Source organism: Patella vulgata, chromosome 6, assembly GCF_932274485.2.
Source record: "Patella vulgata chromosome 6, xgPatVulg1.2, whole genome shotgun sequence".
Classification (NCBI taxonomy): Eukaryota; Metazoa; Mollusca; class Gastropoda; family Patellidae; genus Patella; species Patella vulgata.
In genome coordinates, this window is record NC_065884.2 from 60824444 (window position 1) to 60846660 (window position 22217).

At 34.7% G+C, this 22217-nt stretch overlaps 1 protein-coding gene across 1 annotated transcript; it reads right to left on the reverse strand.

The window, feature by feature from the left end:
• Window positions 1-5429: 5429 nt before the first annotated feature.
• LOC126824518 (very-long-chain 3-oxoacyl-CoA reductase) lies at window positions 5430-21510 on the reverse strand. Its single transcript, XM_050553764.2, has 10 exons — window positions 21296-21510; window positions 20133-20179; window positions 18680-18755; window positions 17908-18015; window positions 13816-13880; window positions 13551-13595; window positions 11344-11460; window positions 10161-10226; window positions 9167-9316; window positions 5430-7706 (listed from the first exon to the last, which is right to left on the reverse strand). The coding sequence occupies exons 1-10, from the start codon at window positions 21483-21485 to the stop codon at window positions 7605-7607; spliced, it is 966 nt and encodes a 321-aa protein (XP_050409721.1). The 5' UTR covers window positions 21486-21510; the 3' UTR covers window positions 5430-7604.
• Window positions 21511-22217: the final 707 nt, after the last annotated feature.

Genomic DNA, 22217 nt, shown 5'->3' on the forward strand with positions numbered 1-22217 from the left:
GGTTATTTCCAATAAAAGTATGGCAATTTTGGTATATATGGAAAGTAGAGAAATCCAATCTTACTAGAAAAATACTGGATTCCCCAAAAAACACTCGTATACAGGACAAAAATGTAAGGGTTCCCCTAATCAACAGCCCGACGATTATGACCTTCTGCACGCACGATGTCAAAGGTCACAAGCGAACATTGAGCGCTTGATTTACAAGTTGATAAACTTTATGAAGAGTTAGACGTACAATACTTTCTGAGATAAAAATGACGGAAAAAGACGCGGGTAGTGGATAATCCGAGAATTTAATTAGGATTCGATATTTGTAATAAATAGTAAGCGATTAAAGACAACATCGTCTTATGTATGCAATGATTTCTCCTCTGACTCCCAAGACGTGACGTAAACATGACCTGGTTTGATCGGATTTTAATAGCAGGGCATTCCTTCGCAATTACAATGCTTGAGAAGGATTTGAAGCATAATTATGACACATTAATTAGTTTAAATATGTTTTTGGTCCATATATACCATTAAATCACCCAGTTTGTACGCGGGAACCCATCTTTAAAAGAAAATATTTGAAAACTTTGAGGTCCTATAAAAAAAATTCAGATTACAAGTCTTGATGGCTGAAGTTTGATTATCTGAGCAACTTTTAGATACTAACATATTGGCATTAAAGCTAGTATAAATACCTTAAGCGGTCAGTCATGAAAATTCCCTTTATTTTACTGCACTCCGTCAAAAACTCAAGTCTCAGTACAGTAATGGCTAGAGAGGGATTGCTTCGAGAATATGTTTGTAGGCCGGTTGGGGAGGTTCGGGAATTTCCGACGGTAAGTTTTTAACAAAGTACTCTTTAACTTTCATCAAATTGAACGGTCATTTAGGTGCTTAGAACTTTATGACCTCAGCTGATTTTTGATAATATATGATATTGACTTTTCAACTCTGTATAAACTTATCTTAATGCACAGACTAGCGATGATCTAATTAAACATGTAATTAATCCCATATGTCATTTACAAACTACATTATTATGATCTGTGCACACGTTCCGCTTTACATCAAAGGATATACGTATTGGTCAGTAAGGATGTCGTGACGAGATAAAAGAAACAATTGCATGTATGACCATGTGTCCAAAGGTATATAACGAGGAGTTTGCTGACAGTTAGGCAGACAACTAAAGAGGACCACAGACGGGTGGAGAAAAGAGGCTTGGACGAGTGCATGGACTCGCCTGAGTTCAGCCGCTGCCTAATTGGCAGAGGGGCAGAATGGTGGATTTAATATAGTTAGTTCCCGATGTAGTTAGTTCTTATATAGTTTAAGTATCTGTATTGCTGTTGTAATTATATAGATGTGTGATATTCTGTTCCCATTGTAAATAAATCCTATACATGTATTTACTAAACTGATCTCTGTAAAACTAAAATAGTGTTACAAGTTGGACCGAAGTTAAGTCCACAATGGCCGCTTTATATAAATGTGTATTTTGGACAATACTAACCCTAACCATTTTAAGAGGGGAAAAGGCCGGACCCAAGTTCAGTCTTCTAAAAAGGGTTAGGGTTGGTATTCTCCCAAAATACCCATTTATGGGAAAGGATTCGGCAATCATTATCCGAGTGAAACGTCAAACAAACCGTATTTTCGATGTAGACGGGACTAACCAGGGGCTTATATTCATCTTTAACACAAATAATGTCAGCCCCTGGAACCCTATATCTTTGTGCTTCAGCATGCCTTTCCAATTAGTAAAGCGGCCACAACATGTCCACCATCCAACCCATGTTTTACGATCATTTGCTGTAGACTTTGTTAGAACTATACGATTGGATATTGACATTGTACAAATCACACAAATCATTCATTTATAACACCTGTTTATATACAACAGATACACATATTGTAATTAGGATTTTTATTACAAAATTCAAAAACATGTAAAAACTATAATCTTGTATAAATTTGACCCCAAAAATAATATATATAATACCCGTATATAACCTAAGAAAGACGATATATTTTTATTACAAGATTCAAAAATTCTTGTATATGTGGAATACTGTATAAAAATTGAAATATAACATATTGTAAATATATTATTCAAAAATGATAAATAAATACCCCCCCCCCCTTCCCGACACTTAATAACAAAATTCTTCCTCTTCATATCCCTCTCTATTTCAATAATTTAAAACTAATTCTCTATTTCAATAATTTAAAACTAATTCTATGCCCATTCATCCAAAACCAGTCGTGACTGGTACTTACAATATTAATTCATACCGCACAAACAAGATATAGTTGAATTAATAACTAAAGAATCTTTCAAGCACGCTTATTGATAAATATAACGGTTAAATTAACACTTAACAACAAATTCCTATTCATAAATATATACATATATATACACAAACATTCACACTTAAAACAACCATAACCTATTCTTATTCACAAACATACTGTTGAATTAACAATTAAATTAAAACAACTCTCGCACAAACATACAGAAGAATTCACGCTTGATGCAATTCTCTTACAAACATACTCACAATTAAGTTGAATGCACGGTTGATGGAACTCTCACAAACATACCCACAATTAAGTTGAATTCACGGTTGATGGAACTCTCACAAACATATTATTCCCAAATAGTAGATAAACCAGATACAACATCAATAAAATATGATTTGGCGTTGATTCTGTGTCTGTTAAAATACAAGTTTCTGTCCATCGCCCATTCTGGTACATCAACGACTTAATCTTCAGAAAGATCATCAGCCCAATTAACAAAATCTTTTGTCAAGTTTTCTTTAGCATCGCTATCTAAACCTGTTACTCGAGCAGATCCTATTTGGCTGGTTTCAGTAGTGGCATTAAATTTAAAATCAGGAATCAAAGCCCAGCTAGGAATGTCTACGGCTCCTTCATACACGGGTTCTTCAGCCCAGTTGATGACAAATTTAGGGCAGATTGGGTCAAATTCTCCAATATTGTCTTGGGCGAAAGAATAGATATGGCGGTCGTAATCTAATCCAGGAATTAATGCCCAGCTAGGGACATCTGCGGGTCCATCATACACAGGTTCGTCAGCCCAGTTGATAACATATTCATGGTAATGTCTTCTAGAACAATCATCTTTATCATGTCGATTAAAATCAAATGCAGGTATCAAAGCCCAGTCAGGGACATCTACGGGTCCATCATACACAGGTTCGTCCGCCCAGTTGATAACATACTCAAGGTAAATTTGACTGAAGTCATCAATATTGTCTGTGGTAGAGTAATCATCTTTAGCATGTCGATCAAAATCTAATCCAGGTATCAATGCCCAATAAGGAATATTTGTTGGTTCTTCATATGAGATTTCGTCAGCCCAGTTGATTACAGAATAATGTTGGTTTTGGTTTAAGTTCAACTGACAAGTGTCGTCTAACTCTTCGTCCAAATTTTTAGTATCTCCATTGGATGATACTGATGATAGAGATGATGATGTTGGAACTCTCATTTCACAAATCTTCTCGTATCCATGGTTGGATTTCTTATAGTAAGATACAACTGAAAAAAGTGAAATCATTTTAAGAAATGAAAATAAGAAAGTAAAAGACAAATAAATAATTGACCCTATATAATAAATAAATGTTCAAATCCACTACAAGTAAAGTACGTAAAACAAGGGTCTTCGTGCATGTATTGCACACCAAATAATTGTTTGGCAGTTGGAATCAAAGAGTAGGCGAAAACGCCGGTAACCCCTTCCCCATCCCCGCATTTCACACGTAAGTATAAATACAAAATACCGTATGATCGTGTCAAGCGACAAGTCGATAACAAATAAATAAATAATTCTAACCATTTTATTTGTGTGATTTCATCAACTGCATGTTGATTTTGATCTTACTGTGAACGGACACCGTAAACGTGTTCAGGTTTAATAGCAGTAATAACGGTAGGGTTGATTAGTATAGTAACGCGTTAGACTTACTAGAAGTATAACTAGTAAAGTGTTAGACTTACTAAAAGTATTAACTGTAGAGTTGACCAAAAGAGTGTTAGACTTACTAGAAGTATTAACTGTAGAGTTGATCAAGTCTTCATCAGTTAATGTAACAAACATGTTATTATCATCATATATCATCTGACTTAATACATCACAATAGTCTAAACTACTATCACTATATTCTGGTATTTCTCTGGAATAAATATAATACAAAATAAAAGTAGACGTAAAAGAAAGTAAAATACTCTTTATACTTCAAATTTCTTTAATTTAAAAAAGCAAAAACCGTATTCAAAACATATAACAGAGAAAATCTGTTTATCTATTTGTTTTTACCTGTTCTCAACTCAACTACGAAAATAATGAAACCCTATTAGAGATTTTAACGGGTTATTTTTCTTTCAATTTTTAGAATAGAATTCTTTACAATATAATTAAATATACTTACAATACAGTCATAGCTGATGTTATACTTTCCTATCCGGATTCACAATAACGTAGAAAATGTAATAAATTTCAGAGAATTATCACAGCGCGTCTTTCTCTTAGCAGATAAAATAGCTCAATGATACAACAATAAGATGACGTTTTACCAATTGTGACGTCATAATTAAAAGACGTCAAAAGTTTTGTTGAATTTCCCCCCAAACAAGAAATCAAGTTGGATTGTTCTTTGAAGCTTTTCCACGAAACTTGTCATTTTTTGTCGAAATTTTCGCCCAAAAAAGGATTTTTCCTAATCGATCAGCCTCTCTGTGTGTTTTTGTTACCCCTAAGCGATCGCCATGTTTCTTCTACAAATTGAAAACAAGTATGGCGGTCGTTTAGGACCTTACCTTTGTTTTATTTAATTATTTCTGTAATTTTATAATCGGAGTTCAGCTTTAAGTTTCATCAAAATCGGACAAAAATTGTAACCAGCCAGACATCGGTTTCCCGCGATATAACTCTCTATTTTTGAAAACAATCAAATGATATGTCCATTTTGCATCATTATATTGTAGTATTAGATAGTATGTGGTGATATTGAGGTGGTATTGTGTAGTACAGGGTAAATAGTCCTGCCAATGGTATACGTAAAACCTTAGTGTTTCGTCCCATCCAAACGCATATACGATTTTTGTTTCCAGGCACCACTAACAAATGAAAACAATAAGGCAAATTTCGGGGAATTTTCTCAATCAAATCCGGAATCAAAAACTAATGTGAAGCTGCATCCATATCTGTGGTGTACGAAAATCTATTAACATTGTTATTTGCAAAGTCAAATGAGATTTGAGAAATCTAAAAAATTTGCTACATCTGAATCATGCATAAAATGAAATGAAATGTGGTTTTATGGCACGTCAGCTCAAGCCAGGCTATATTGCGCCAAACATATGGTGAAAGCTCTGAAACATGCACCCAAGAAAGACCAACAAGAGAATTATATCAATCAGGACAGAATTTAATCATATAAAATTTTACCCACAAAAACAAACAGATACAATAATTCAACAAAGCAACCAAAACAACTATATTAACACAACGTGATCAGGATTACATTTGTATCTATATAAATAATTCTGAACATCTTATTGTGGACGAAGTTCGAACATACACACAGTAGTTTTTGTTACATTTATGGTCTCTGTCATATTGTGGTACACCCAAAGGCCACTGTGTTATATTTTCTAACATTATGTTTGTTACATAAATGATCACAACATTGTACTGTTTAAATTAGTGTCTCTAGTCATGATCACTTTCATGTTACTGTTTTTACTCTTAGGGTTACTATGTTTTAATTAGGTACTGCTCATATTTTAGGCTTTGGTTTGTTCAAATAATGATTATTTAAGGTTGGTATGTTACATTATGTTAAATTCAAGGTTACTATACTACGTTTTGTTCAATTCAGTAAGGGTTTTTATGTTATATTTTGTTCAATTCTCAATTAATATGAGTTATATTTTGTAACATTAAAGGTTGGTATGTAAACATTATGTTGAATTCAAGGTTGCTGTGCTACATTTTGTTCAATTCAGTAAGGGTTTTTATGTTATATTTTGTTAAATTCTCAAATAACATGAGTTATATTTGGTTACATGTTTCATATTTTGTTGCATACAGGGTTACTATGTTATGTCACTAGTGTTACATTCAGACTTAATATATATGTTACTAAGTCCTATTTTGTTACAGTCATAGTCACATGTTCACTCTGTTACACTGATTATCACAAAGCTAATGGTCACTATTTAATGTTCATTATATTTGTATAATAATTATTAAAGTTACATCTATGGTTTGTTACATCTATAGTTACAACATAATATATACAATTATTAGCTGGACTGTAATACAAGAAATATTAAATCATACAATGTCATTAACTTTCAAGCATAAATATATATACCCTTCAGGATGAATCCCAGATAGTATTTTAATAAATAAAACTGGTTAATTTGGGTTCAAAGACTTTATGTTAACCTTTATTCTGATACTGTGCAACTACTATCAAAAATTAGTCATTCGGATGGGACAAAAATAAATGTAAATGAACTCCAGACAAGATGAGTTCAATGTAATTATGTTATAATTTATCAAATAAATACAAACCTTCAGTTTCCAAGAGACTTTGGCGGAAAGTCCATCAGTCAGGACTACCCCTTTAACAACTGATCATCGGCTCAACTTGTTTATTTTAAGATCAGGGCCCTGTTTCTTGAAATCTTAACTAAACATAAAATCCAAATTTTAGTAGATACTTCAGTTTTGATTGGCTTAGTACTAAAATCAATCTAATATTATCCAATCAAATTACTAAAATTCAGATTTTATCCTAGTTAAAATTTCGGGAAACAGGGCCCTTATTCACAAAAACTTAAACTAAGTTACAACCGAAATTTTAAGATATACTGCAACTTCATTGGATATATGCAAATTGATTTTACTGGTCAGCCAATCGAATTGCAGTATTTCTTAAAATTTCGATTGTATCTTAGTTTAAGTTTTCGTGAATAAGGGCCCTGGCCCCAGAATGATAGATAATAATCAGTTATTTTTAGATAAAAAAAATACACTACCCTGGTTCAACAAATCCACTCTCACTATGCAAATTATACAATGTATATAAGGCAATTGATGTTACAATTGAACGGAAATATTTTTATTGTCATGAAATAAATAGGACTTTATAGAATAATAATTATGAAAAATAAACAGTTTTAAGAGGAGTATAAATTATGAAACAGGCCCATTTCCATTTCACAAGGCAGTATTATTATCAAAAAGAAAAATAATAAGTTCTAATATGAATATAAATTGCGATACTAGTAAAAGAGGTAAAATGGGTTCTAAATTTTAGTTCTAGAATATAACATTTTAAAAAAGCACTGATACTATCATTCATAAAGAAAAATAAACAAAAAAAATCTAATTTTTTTTCTGGATCAACAAATTCATTATAACATATTTGAGAATATATCAGATATTATTTGATTTAAAAAACAAACAGTTTTTAAATGACATGTTTAAATTAGGGGCCTGATGTGCTTGACTATTGTGATAATATGGATTATTTTAATCAGAATTAAGAAAATGTAAAAAAAAGTATTTATTATTCTTTCTTTTGGTTCCTTTTTCGTAAACCGGCTTTCCTGGCTCCTAGCATAATATTTCTTTCAACCATCTTTGGAAGTATAGATGCCATCAAAAATCCCTGAAAATACATATATCCATAAGTACCAAAATTGCATTTTTTTAGACAAGAATAGAAGATAGATTATTTTTGTTAGTGCCAGTAATATCTTTTTGGGTCACCTCAAACTTTATCACAGACTGTTTGGTGTTGGTTGTTATACCAGGGCAGCCCAGGGGCTGAAATACAGGGCATAAGCATTTTGCACACAGAGAACTATCTACTTCAATAACAGATCTCTGCCATAAATGGGCGCCGTATCCAACAAATAGTATACTGTTTTGTTATGTGGTCCTACTCCGGTTCACATCTGTTATACACATAAAGACTAACTAAACCTCTTCAATTTTATTAAATGAAATAAAAGCAGAATATATATATATACTTCTCAAAATTCTCAAATATACTTAAGTGTTTTCGACTAAGACTTGATTTAGGATTTAAAATGTCGGTCAACCAGTTTAGTGTCTGTTCTCAAGCGGAGCTAATTGTAGACAGACAACGTAAGTTTAGTATGGGGTATAACGACATCCTGAGTCAGTGAGTGGCAGGGTGAAGGCCTACCCGTACAACACAGGGTAAACAGCTAGTCAACTGTTCAGAATTCTTTTATTCCCTTGAGGGAAAGAGAAAATTGTTTCAAAAATTCGAAAATGGTGTCTTAACAAATGTACAATGGTTTTAGATGGCTTTATATAAACATGGGGGGGGCTGTATGGCCAAATGGTTAGCCCATGCATGCTGTATCATAAGGTCTGTCATTTAGGGAGTTGGTGTTATTTGATTCCCCGGTTGTACGTGACAAGGAGTAGGGTTGCCTGTTCAACCTCGTGGGTTTTCTCCAGGTCCTTCGGTTTCCTCCCACTGCCACAGACCCCTACGCACAAACGAATTATTGAAATAAAATTGAACCATACGCTAGTCCCGAAGTGACTTGATTTATGTCGAGTGGACGTTAAACCCCATTTCTCTCTCTCCCTCTGTATATAAACATTTTTCTAATTCTGTAGCTTGTGTATAGGTCATGTCAGTGATTAGCAGTTTGAGGCAACTGAGAAAACCCAGAAAACCACCATGGGTTCAGTAGGCTGTCTATCCTATATTAATAGATCTATATATCTGTACATATATTACAATATTACAGGGTATATAGCAAGAAATTAGCACTTTATATTCTGGTTCACATACAATTTCAGTCATTTCCTTCCCATTACAAGATCTGGACAAAAGAATGGACGTTAAAGTCTAGATATCGATTGTCCAGTGCCATTTATGATTTAGCAGGGTTGTGTACTTGATAGCTGAGCCTACTGGCCCCTTCCTAATACCACCAGAAGTGTTTAATACAGTTACTGCCCCTTATATGAACTTGCAGTAATCAAGTTTTGAAAACCAAAATGGGCCAAGTGACCATATTTTAAGGATTCAGTGTTTTCTGACAAACTAAATAGCTTGATATTAGAGTAACATATGTTAATTACCTGAACAGCATGGGACCAGAAACCAAATGTCCTGTTTTCTATACCTACAGTAGACAGGGCACTACGAACATAGGTTGTTGGTGATGGGATCAAGAAACTAGTGTTTTTGATTTTAGAAAGCTTTGTTGCCACAAAACCTGGTAGTACAACCTGAAAAAGTTGTTAAATATATTTAATACAAACACAACTAATAATGAAATTTAAAGGAAATGAAATGGAGTTTAAAGTCCTACTGTTCTGCTCCTAAACTGGGATACAGTGTGCTATGAGAGAAAATTTGCCCGGGCAGTGGCGCTACGGCCTACTCTTATATCGAATTCCAACTGTCAAGGGATCTTTTACGTGCACTCCAAACGACTAGACAGCTGTCCTTGTCAGGCCCTCCGTCCTGCATCACTGACAAGGAGAAACCACGCCGGAAAATCTGGATGAACTTTCTCAGCCAATGCAGGGATCGAACACCCGACCTCTAGGCTAGCGAACCAGCATCTTACCCGCTTAGCCAACGTGATCCCCAACAACTGATAACAAACACTAATAAAATTAATCTTCTTTGATTGGCATTTAGTAATTGAACATATTAACACAAGGTACAATTTTATGGATACACAATTACTGAGTTTAATACTAAGTGACGTTTCGACAAGGATACTTTCGTCTTTATCATGCAAATAATATAGGTATGTGAATAGTAGGCAAATATATACAGAATATGCTACAAAATAACAATCAAATACAAGTAAAATTTAACACCTTTGATTAATGAGAGGGCCATTTACAAATAAACCTACACAACATAAATTCTTACGGGGATTAAAAAGGGGGGGGGGGGGAATGGCCCTCTAATCAAAGGTGTTAAGTTTTATTTGTATTTGAGTGTTATGTTTGTTGCATATTCTGTATATATTTACCTACTATATTCATGATAAGATTGTAAAGGTGTTGTTTCTTCAACAGGTAAAAAAAATATAGTGTTTAGGTATTCATACCATACCTGAACTGTGACACCTTTATTACTAACTTCTTGTTGAAGAGTTTGTGAAAAATAGTCCATATAAACCTACAAAACAGAATTAAAGAAATTAACAAAAAGTACTTGTGTATTATGTAATGAAATGAAATAAAATGGGGTTTAACATCCTACTGTTCTGCTCCGAATTGCCTAATGAAGTCGGCCATACGCCATACAGTGTGGTATGAGGGAAATTTTGCCCGAACAGCGGCACTACGGCCTACTCTTATATTGAATCTCAACACTTGGCAAACCTCGGCAGATTCCGTTACTCTACATCTCGCCTGGGCTGTATGATGGTAAGTGATATGTACCTACACCTATACAATTGTGATGCGGTACCGGTTTACTTATTAGGAAAACTTGCCGCTTCTAAAACAAAGTTCTCAAAATTGCCTTGTTTGCAGAGTGTGTAGAATTTTCAGTGCAGAGTTGTCCTTCTTTGAAGAAAATCGGATAAACTTGAAAGTAAAACAGCTTCAGACTTTGAAATATTCGTATGATAAAACATTTTCAAAGGCATCGTCATGGCAACGCCATTGGTAATCCTGGAACTTGAAAGAAGTTCCAATGGCAGACTTCTTCATGTGGCCGAGGCTAGATGTAGGGTACTGGAATCTGCTGAGGTTTGGCGAATGCAAATTCCAACTGTCAAGGGATCTTTACCTGCACGCCAATGTGTATACAGACCTCGGTTTTTTGTCCCATCCGAACGACTAGACAGCTGTCCTTGTCAGGCCCTCAATCCTGCATCACTGACAAGGGGAAAATGCACTGGAAAATCCCTATGAACTTTCTTGGCCAATGCAGGTATCATACACCCGATCATACACCCGACCAGACCGACCAGACAAGAGGCATTTTCGCCTACTCGTCTTCAATTTGCAAATCTCTGATGTGTAAACGGGTGAACAAGTGATGAACGTGCTAATAAATTCCAGATTTGAACCTTGGACACTCTGGTGCTCTGACCAATCGACTCCCATGATTCCCCCAATTAATTAAACAATCAATGTGTGTAAATTTTCGCACGGATTAAAGCATGAACACTGTGCAAAACATGCACAATTGGGAACAGCATCTTTTCAGGGCAGCCATGTTCTGGTTTACAGTGATACAAATGGAAGTCCCTAAAACTGGAATCTATAAATAATTTTTTTTTTACCTTACTAGCAGAATAAAGGCCTAATAAAGCAAGTGGGGCTGTGGCAGCTGTTGATGCGATGTTGATGATGTAACCACGTCTTCTTTCAACCATAGCAGGTAATACTATGCTGGTTAACTATAATAAAACAGTTATATAAATAAGCTAAAGATAGGTTCCCAGAAAAGTATTTATCGGATGATTATTTCCAATAGAAGTGAGGCAATTTTGGTATATATGGAAAGTAGAGATATCCAATCTTACTAGAAAAATACTGGATTCCCTGAAAAACACTCATGGAGCTTATACTGGACAAAAATGACATTTCCCCTAATCGACAGCCCGACGATTAGGAATGTCTGCTCGCGTGACGTCGAAGGTTGCACACGAAGATAGAGCGCTTGGTGTACATGTTGATAAACCATGAAGAGTTCGACGTACAACACTTTCTGAGATAAAAATCCTGGAAAAAGACGCGGGCATTGGATAATCTTAGAATTTAATTAGGATTCGATATTTGTAATAAATAGTCAGCGATTAAAGACAACATCGTCTTGTGTATACAATGAATTCTTGTCCGACCTCGCAAGGGTTGCTATAGGTACCGAGGGAGGTAAGTCACGTGACACAAACATGACCTCTTTTGGTCGATTTTTATAGCAGGGTATACCTTGTCAATTACAATGTTTTGAGAAGGATTTGAAGCAAAATTATGATAAATTAATTAGTTTGAATATGTTTTTGTCCAAATATATCATCAAAACGCCCAGTTTGTACGCGGGAAAGTATTTCTAATTGATACTATGATAGGAGGTAATACCATGATGGTTCACTATAATAAAACAGTTATATAAAATAAGTTAATTGATAGCAGGTAATGCCATGATGGTTGACTACAATAAAACAGTTATGTAAAATCAATTAATTTTAAAATTAGAAGTGATACCAGATGTTCTAGAAATAGTAAGCATACATAGTTGCTGCCCTGTTCATCTTAATTATTCAAATATTTCGTTTATTTGTTATGTTACAAAATTTTAGTCCAGGGATAGGAGAGACTAACATTTGGTTCAATTTTATGTCAATAATTCTCTTGCACATAGGGGTCTTAACTTCTTGATCTAAAGCGCATGCGTTAAAGTTACAATTTCATATTTTCTAAGAAAGTCAAAACATAATTATTTCTATGTCTTTTGTTCAACAGGTTGTCAACTCACTATTATACGATCATAGGTGTCATTCTCACACTTAAAACTCATTTACACCGGAAATAATAACACAATTACCTCCCTTGTTTTCTATTCTCCACCATGGAGTAGCTATCCTCAAACGTTTGAATTTGAAGAGGAAAATGATATTTTTGCCAATAGTGAATTATAGGATTAATAGGATTATTCTTTAACAAGGTAGGACTGTTTATAGGTACCATCTATTTTAAGGCTTTATTTTAATAAATTTTAAAAATATAACGTAAAAATATGAAATTGCAACTTTAAACATTTGGAGTCACCTCCCAAAAATAGGATGATCTTCCCCTTTATGTCAGTGGGCATGAATGGACATAAATTATGTAAGACTCCTGAGATTAAGCTGATTGGATGACAATGTCGTTAGAAACAGGAGTCCAGTCGTATTCTTACTATAAAAGATATGTTTTTTTTACAGATCATTTGTTCAACCTTCTAAACTTACTTTATCTGCCAACACAACACTTGTAATGGACAGTAAAAATCAAATTATCTGATAAGGTCACAATAGTTGCACTTGATGTTGCTATCTTAGCAATGCACTCATATGTTACTTGGTAACAATGATTTAATTAAAGATACATTATGTAAGATTTAGATAAAGAGCTGGCCATTCTTGCTATAATGGTTTGAACATAGATAATGTAAAGTGAATAATTTGAAAATTTCAATCAATTTACTCGGAAGATATTAGCCTTTGAAGGTTTGACAAGACGTGTGCAATAATTTCAACCACCGTACTGGTTGTTCGAAGCTACTTCTCGCTCCTCCCTATTTAGCTTAAATCAAAATATGGCTGAACTGTTCTAATCTATTTAATATAGGAGAAATCCGATATCATTGAGAGTTGATAAGTTAATTAATGTCTAATTAATCATTTAAAAAACATTTCAGGCCTAAAGAAAGACCTGCAATAGGGGGATTTAGCTCTCAGATAATGTATGTTTAAGGATTTTGCTGATCAGAATAAAATGAACTCACCATAGTCATAGATAACATATTAACATTTATCATATCCTTTACAATCTGAAAAATATACCATCAGCACAACTTATTTAATTTAAGAATAACACACAAATAATACAATATTTTGTTACATAACGAAAACACAGGTTGCCATGCAACAAAGCATACAACCACCAGCCGTTAAGTTGTTCCATGGACCATATAATATACAGTCCATGGTTGTGCAAACATTTATGAGCTTAACAGGGTATGCAAAATTATATATTATATATATTATTACCTGGTCTCGATTTTCCAGTTCCACGAAATATTCAGGAAATGGAAACGACATACCAACATTGTTAACTGTAATGAAAATTATATATGAATTGAAATTCTTACTTTAATCTGAATAAATTCATATTTTCAATAGCATTTTATCTTGTAGGAAATGAAATCAAATGGGGTGTAATGGAACATCCTATTTTTCTGCATCGACTGGGCTAATGAAGACGGGCATACTATACAGTATGCTTTGAGGGAAATTTTGCACGGACAGCAGCGCTATGATCTACTCTTATATCGAATTCTGTCAAGGTTTTTTTTTACATACACGTCAATGGATTCACAGGAACTTAGGTTTTCATCTCATCCTAATGACTAGAAACTGTTCTTACCAGACCCTCCATTCTGAACCAATGACAAGGGGAAGCAATTCTGGAAAATCCTGGAGAACATTATCAATCAATACCAGGATTGAGCCACTGCGACTCTTTATTCTATCATAATCAATGAAAAACCTATGAGTTAAGGGCTGTCAGTTGCTGTTCTACAAATGTTTGGTGGATTGGGTGGTCGAATAGTTTAACGTGTGCATGTTAGATCATAATCATAAGGTCTGTCATTGAGTGAAGTGGTATGGTGTTGATTCTCCGCTTGTGTGTGACAAGAAGTAGAGAGAGAGAGAGAAATGTGGTTTAACGTCCACTCGACACAAACTAGGTCATTTTGGGACTAAATCATGGTTCAATTTTATTTCAATATTATTCGCTTACACATATGGACCTTTAGCAGTGGGAGGAAACCTGAGGACCGGAGAAAGCGAGGCTACCATAGCCATTGAGCATGTTACTTGATAATTGAGAATATGTGGGTAGAGTTATCGTCCGTCAATCAAACGATCACCAATTTTCATAGATGGTGCAGTCACAATTGATGCCTATTTCTAGTCCAAACAGTGACAATTCCGTTCAGAACAAAGTAATTTGACTGACATTTTCAACATTTCCTTTTTTTATCATCTATTTTTGGAGTTATTATAGCAAGAATGGCCAACTCTTTAAAAACTCTTAAATAATGTATCTTTAATGATTAATTAAGTTAATTGGAGTCAGGGTTATTCCAGAAAAAATGGTGTCCCACCCCAAAGATGGCAGGGTTTTTATTTTCAGACCCATGACCAACAGATTTTACATTTTAATGGCTATGATGACTTACAGAATTTATTTTATATGACAACAACCACCAACAGAAATTTCATAATTATTAATAAATAAAATATTCACCATGATAATTACCCATTTCAATACTAACACCGTATAGATCATACTAACAGAAATGTGATGAGTATTAATAAATAAACCATTCAAAATGATAATTACTGGTACCCATTTCCATACTGACAGTATAAAAAAATATTACACCGAATAGACCACAAGCTAGACATTCATTAGGGTTCATTTTGAAAGTCAAACCATCCATTCTCAATAATATGCATGACTGACTACAGTGAACGCCGGTAGACCATGAAATCATTGATTTTATAAACTACTGACCATGCAAATTATTATACATTGGAATCGTTTAATTTGCAACTTTTCCAATACCACATAATACAAATTATCTCATTAATATTTATCAATCTGATTATCTCAGACTTAAGTTAGAATATACTTAACTTTCAATCACTGTTTATGAGAAATGTCTTTGGTCCAGAAACATAAAACTTTGCACATGGTTTCTTATTGATGTATTCGATACATTAAAACAACAAAAGTTTTATAAAGGGCTATATTTTAGTTAAAATAAGGCGAACTATTTTGAGTAAATTCTTAACTTAAAGGAGCTAAATCGCTAATATTTTGGGCCTAGAAATTGGCACAAATGGGTCGCAACGCATATAATAATGTAATATGAATTTATATAAACTGTTTTACATTCAATCGTTTCCGTTTTACTGTGAATTGTCATCAGTTATGTTCGGCGAAATACGCCAGAAGTCTCATCCCAAAAACAGTTTCTAGCGTCTGGTTATTCCATTCAACACCGATAGTATATATTGCGCATGCTCTCCAAATAAGAATATGGCATCACCGTTTGACATGACTTGTGGAATATGTCTAGCCTCATTCTTTGAGCACCTTGTTACAAATGGCGCTGAAACGCATTATGGTACACGATTCGTGTACCAATGGTAAAATGTTTATTTTGTCTTAAATATTGGATATCAGAAGCCCGTCTTTTCCAGGTAAGACCACAACACCAATGCTGATTTAAATTGCAAAAGAAATCGTGTTTTCAATGTCGAAGATTTTGGATGATATTGAGTTACGGACTTAGCTACTTTAAGTCTAAGAATGCTTTGTTAACTCGGGGTCTAGTTGAAATGTCTTTCAGAGCACAATATATACATGGCATTGCTTTGTATCTGATTGATGTTCTTTATGTTCTTTTGAAATAGTGGTTGTCTCTTGTTAGTGATGCAGGACGGAGGACCTGACAAGGACAGCTGTCTAGTTGTTTTCGGATGGGTCAAAAAACCAAGGTCCCGTGTACACATTGGCGTGAATGTAAAAGATCCCTTGACAGTTGGAATTCGAGATAAGAGTAGGCCGTAGTGCCGCTGTCTGGGTAAAATTTCCCTCATAGCACACTGTATGGCGTATGCCTGTCTTCATTAGCCCAGTTCGGATGTTATACCCATTTCACTTCTTTTGAATTAAAGGGGCATTAATAGGTAAGATTAAATAAAGAGCTGACAATTCTTGCTATAATAGTTAAAAAATAGATAATGAAAATGAAATATATTGAAAATTTCAGTCAAATTGCTTCACTGTCAACTGAGATATTATTAGTGATTTATTTTTAGCCTAGCCTCGATCATCTTTACTACTGTTGGTATGATAATAAACAAAATCTTGATTATTCATTTTTACGCGAAATCATCCATCACAAACCATATTCAAATCCACTAAATATTGCAGGCTAACAATGGCATGTAGAGTTGATATCAATGTCTAATTAATAGTTTATATAACATTTAAGGACTTATAAAGGAAGACCTGCAATAGGCAAACTTGGCTCTTGCATAATGTTTAAGTGAAGCCTAATACACAGGGGGCAGAAACATGATTTTTCCCAAATTGAAAGTAAGATTTCATACTCGGCATACACAGACACTCATAAACATTGAAATAAGTAAGAAATTATGAGTATATGAACTTTGATGTGATATTGTTCAAGAATTTTCACGTTTCTGAATTATCCGAATATTATTCGGATAGTAAACAAAAGTATTCGGATCACAAATCTCGATCCGATTTTCAACACTATTGGTCAGAGCACCAGAGTGTCCAAGAGAGAGAGAAATGGGGTTTAATGTCCACTCGACACAAACTAGGTCATTTCGGGACTAACATTTGGTTTAATTTTATTTCAATAATTCGCTTGCGCGTAGGGGTCTTTAGCAGTGGGAGGAAACCAGAGGACCCGGAGAAAACCCACGAGGTTGGACAGGCGACCCTACTCCTTGTCACGTACAACCGGGGATTCGAAACCACGCCAGTCGACTCAATGACAGACTTTATGATACAGCGCGCGCACGCTAACCATTCAGCCATCCACCCCCCCCCCCCCCCCCCCAGAGTGTCCAAGGTTCAAATCAGGAATTTATTAGCCTGTTCATCACTTGTTTACCTGTTTACACATCAGAGATTTGCAAATTGAAGAAGAGTAGGTGAAAATGCCTCTTGTCTGGTCAGTCTCGTCATATTTCTCCAAACTCGCATTGCACATGTGCATAAGACGCTGGCTCGCTACCTTGGAGGTCGGGTGTTCGATCCCTGCTTTGGCCAAGAAAGTTCATAGTGATTTTCCGACGTTGTTTCCCCTTGTCAATGGTGCAGAACGGAGGGTCTGACAAGGACAGCTGTATATATTGCAATGCACGTGAAAGATTCCTTGGCAGTAGGAATTCAATATAAGAGAAGGCGATAGTGCAAAACTTCCCTCATAGCACACTGTATGGTGTATGCTTGTATTCATTAGCCAAGTATAGGAGCAGAACAGTAGGACATCAAACCCCATTTTATTTCATTTTTTTTTCAATAATTACCCAGTGTTCCTATTTCTAGACCCTCTAAACTTCTACTAATAGTACTGTAAATATCTGCTCTTGTAAAGTCTACCGCAATCACTCTTGTCTGTACTTTATATTTAGATTCTGTAAAACAAGGGAGATAATCAACATAAAAACAACCCCAAAAATAATAAATCTATGTGCATCTGATTTCTCCAGATTAACCTCTGAAGTAATGGCCAGTAGCATGACAACTGTACAAAATATCAGTTTATTTAATGCACCGTTGATGAGAAACACCTTGGACTTATATTCATGGCTAAAATGAATTATACCTTCAGGTTTTCCACTATATGACATCAATGGAATTTCATTTAATGTAAACTTCAAATGACCATATTATTAATTCATAATATCCAACCTTGTCAAGTATGCGCATGAAGCTAAAATATGGTATATCATGACATAATGAATGTGACATTTTTCAAATACATCATTTGAAAACTCTAATTCTTGAATTTGTTGCCAGCAAAATAACATCTGTTTATCGTAACAGAGAGATAAACCGTTGGTACCGGCATTATTCAAGAATAGTACTAGAATTTAAACTGTGGAAATATCTAAATCAAAATGCGTATTCAACAATTAAAACAAATTATCCCCAGATTCCTGGCCATTTTCATTCTGTATGGCAATTTTTTTATTGTGTAAGTAAGGTCTGAAAGTTTTTAAAATTTGTTGCCGTTTAGTTGCGTTGAAATAAAGTTTGATGTTTTTGAAAATAAAATAAAAGATTTCTATTATTTACCTATTTCTTTTGCGAGATCATTTAATTTAGATGCTGTTCTGCTGATCAATACTACATTTATACCTCTTTCAGCAAGCTGCAAGAGAGACAGAGAGAGAGAGAAATGGGGTTTAACGTCCACTCGACACAAACTAGGTAATTTCGGGACTAACATATGGTTTTAATTTTATTTCAACAATCTGCTTGCGCGTATAGGTGTCTTTAGCAATGGGTGGAAACTGGAGGACCCAGAGAAAACCCACGAAGTTGGACAGGCAACCTTACTCCTTGTCACGTACAACCGGGGAATCGAAATCACGCCAGTTGACTCAATGACAGACTTTATGGTAAAGTGCGCACATGCTAATCATTCAGCCATCCAAACCCCCAGCAAGCTGCAAAATGAAAATGATTAGTCTTTACGGTATTGATTTGATGCAATTTACATACAGCACATATGTAAATATCTGAATGATAAAATAAAAAAATTTTAAAAGCTTGATGCGTTAATTTGCATTTTCGCTAAAAAATCAAATTTCTCGCGGCTTAATATTAATTAACATTTAATTAAGAAAACAAAAAGAAAATACCAACGCTAGATAATCTCCCTGCTCGGATTCAATCAGATTTAAACTAGGCCCATCAGATTTCTCCCCTACCAATAAAAGATGGCGACGACGGCGGCGTCTTGTTACGTTCGCACAGCATAGCCTGATGAAATTGCAATTTATTGTACTGAACGGAATTGAGCCATTTAAAGTCCACTCGACACAAACTAGGTCATTTCGGGACTAACATGGTTTTAATTTTATTTCAATAAAAGGGATCTTTTACATGCATGTCAATGTATACACAGGTCCATGGTTTTTGATCCCATCCAAACAATTAGACAGCTGTCCTTGTCAGGCCCTCCATCCTGTACCACTGACCACGGGAAACCATGTCAGAAAATTCTGTTAAACTTTCTCACCCAATGCAGACGGGACATGCGACCTCCCGACTAGCGATCCAGCGCCTTACCCACTTAGCCACCGTGGCTCTGAGACTTTTTGTTAAAAACTGCAACAGATTGGTTATTTCATAAATGAAAAGGAAGACTATTACATAGCCCTGCAGTCTGTGCATGTAAAGACCTGTTGCTATGATACAAGATATGGGTGTTGTTTACTTAGTTCCTTGTGCAGGCTATTGTTATCTGCATATTGCATTGCATAGTTACAATAATAATAATATTTTTTACACAATGATATCCCTCTTTTATGGTATTATTTTATTTCAAATTTAACCTTATGGACTGAAGACAGATGTGCCTTTGAAAAAAAGATTTCCTAAACTTCTTTTCTTCAAACATAAACATACCAAAACTGACCTTTCTTTCAAACATGTAACAACTAATCACATAATATGTGGTATTGTAAAATTACAAAAAGATTGTAAAATATACAATAATATTGTGGCTTTCTGGTTTGTTTACCTGTTCTGCATATGCTTTACCAATCCCATCTGTACACCCAGTCACAACTGAAATATTAATAAAATTACGGTATATAATCGTGATTGATAATTTTGAATATTTTGTGGAAACTATTTTGCTCTAATTAAAGATACATTATGGGAGATATTTATAGAGAGTTGGCCATTCTTGCTATAACAGTTCAAAGTAGATGATGAAAGAAGAATATATTGAAAAATTCAGTCAAATTACTTTATTCTGAACATAGTTATCATCGTTGTAATATTTGCCTAGAAATGGTAGCGAAATGTGTCTTCACCTTCGCCGAATGTTTGATTGACAGGTGTTAACTCCACCTACATATCTCGAATATCAAGTAAAGTTTTCAATGGCATACGGAAACGCTTTACAGCGGCCTCGCTAAGTACACTCAATCATTTAGCCTCGATCTAACTGACGTATTTTCATCAGGTTACCCCTTATCTGATTTAATCAATTAGTGAAATCCTATTTAAATCCGAGCTGTAGCCGAGTCATCCGTGGGTCTACAGAGTTGATTTTGGTCTTGTTGTTTAAATAAAGATCTAATTTATAATTTCTATAACATCTGAAGCCTAAATTAAGACTTGCAATAATTAGATTTAGCTCTTGCATAATGCATGTTTAATGAAAAGAAATGCAATGGAGTTTAACGTCTTTCTTTTGAAATGGGGTATTACGTTCTATAGCTGTTCTGCACCTGGGGTAATGAAGACTGGCGTACAGCGATCATGTACTTATCCGTCCGTACTGTGTCCACATATATGGAACTTACTACTTTCTATTAGGGTTAGGGTTAGGGTCAGGTATTTAAGATTAAATCCTGTAAGACAAAAATGGGAGTCACATCAAACATGAATGCCTGGCAGTGGCATACTACAGACACAGTGACAGTCAAAGTTTCTGCCGTGTCACTGCGTAACGATATGATCATAATGATATGCATGAAATGAATTATATTTCTATTTCAAATTGAAAATAATGCATAAGATCTTTATTAAATAGTTTTGACAGTTAGTCTAAATAAGACTATTAAAAAAACTCCATAGCTTGTTGTTTGGACATGACTCGGCTTATCGAATGATTCAACTAGGCCTATATACTAAACTAAAGACAGTCAAAGTCCACAAAATTGAAAAGCTCACCTGCCCAGCTCCCGGCTTTCTTGAGATCAGCTGACAATCCCAACAGACCAGCTAAAACATAAGTTGATATAAATCTAAATACACCGAGAGCTGCTTTAAAAGCGACGAATGATGCTGCTGTCACACCGAAAACTGTGAAAAAATCGGCAGATTTGCCTAAACTAGAAATGATAGTTTGAAAGACAGCCATGCTTATTGTTTGCTTATCGCCCTTTGTCTACTCTTCTTTTTATAAAGTACCGGTACACTACATTCCCCTCGATCATGTGATCTGACAGTAACCATTGACAATAATAATAATTATATCTTTAATTATTTCAGAAGTGTAGAAATTTTCGACTTTTAAGCTTTTGGTACACGTTACTCTTAAAAATATTTTGTTTTCTAGTCGGCAAAATTAAGTGACTTTCACGGGTTAATAAAACACCAATTTTACTTTCTTTTAATTAAACACAGCTAATTTATTATTTAGTAATTTGTTGCCTACTGAATTGACTATAATATAAAGACTTTAAAAAAAGAATTAAATATTTGTTCTGGAAGCCACCCTGCTTTGTCACTTCTGCCTTTTTCGACATTTTTCTGGCTAGACCAGAAATAACAGGGTAGAGCGTTATTTTGCAGCCGTATAATTCTCAACGACTCCAAGCAGGAACTTTTTCAGGCATTTCATTTCTGCCTCCTGTAGGATACTCGGAAATATTTCTGTGATCGTCCTCGGGTAGCTGCAATTTATAGCCGTGATAATTCGTATCTACGGCTGCAATTGATACACTATTCGAGGCTTTGAGCAAGAAAAATTTGGTTCAATCGCAAAATTTTCAACACATATCATCACAATTTACATGCAAATAAGTAATTATGTTACAAAAAGTGAAAAGTGGAACACTGAAAATATAATCTTATCTTACCAAACATTTTT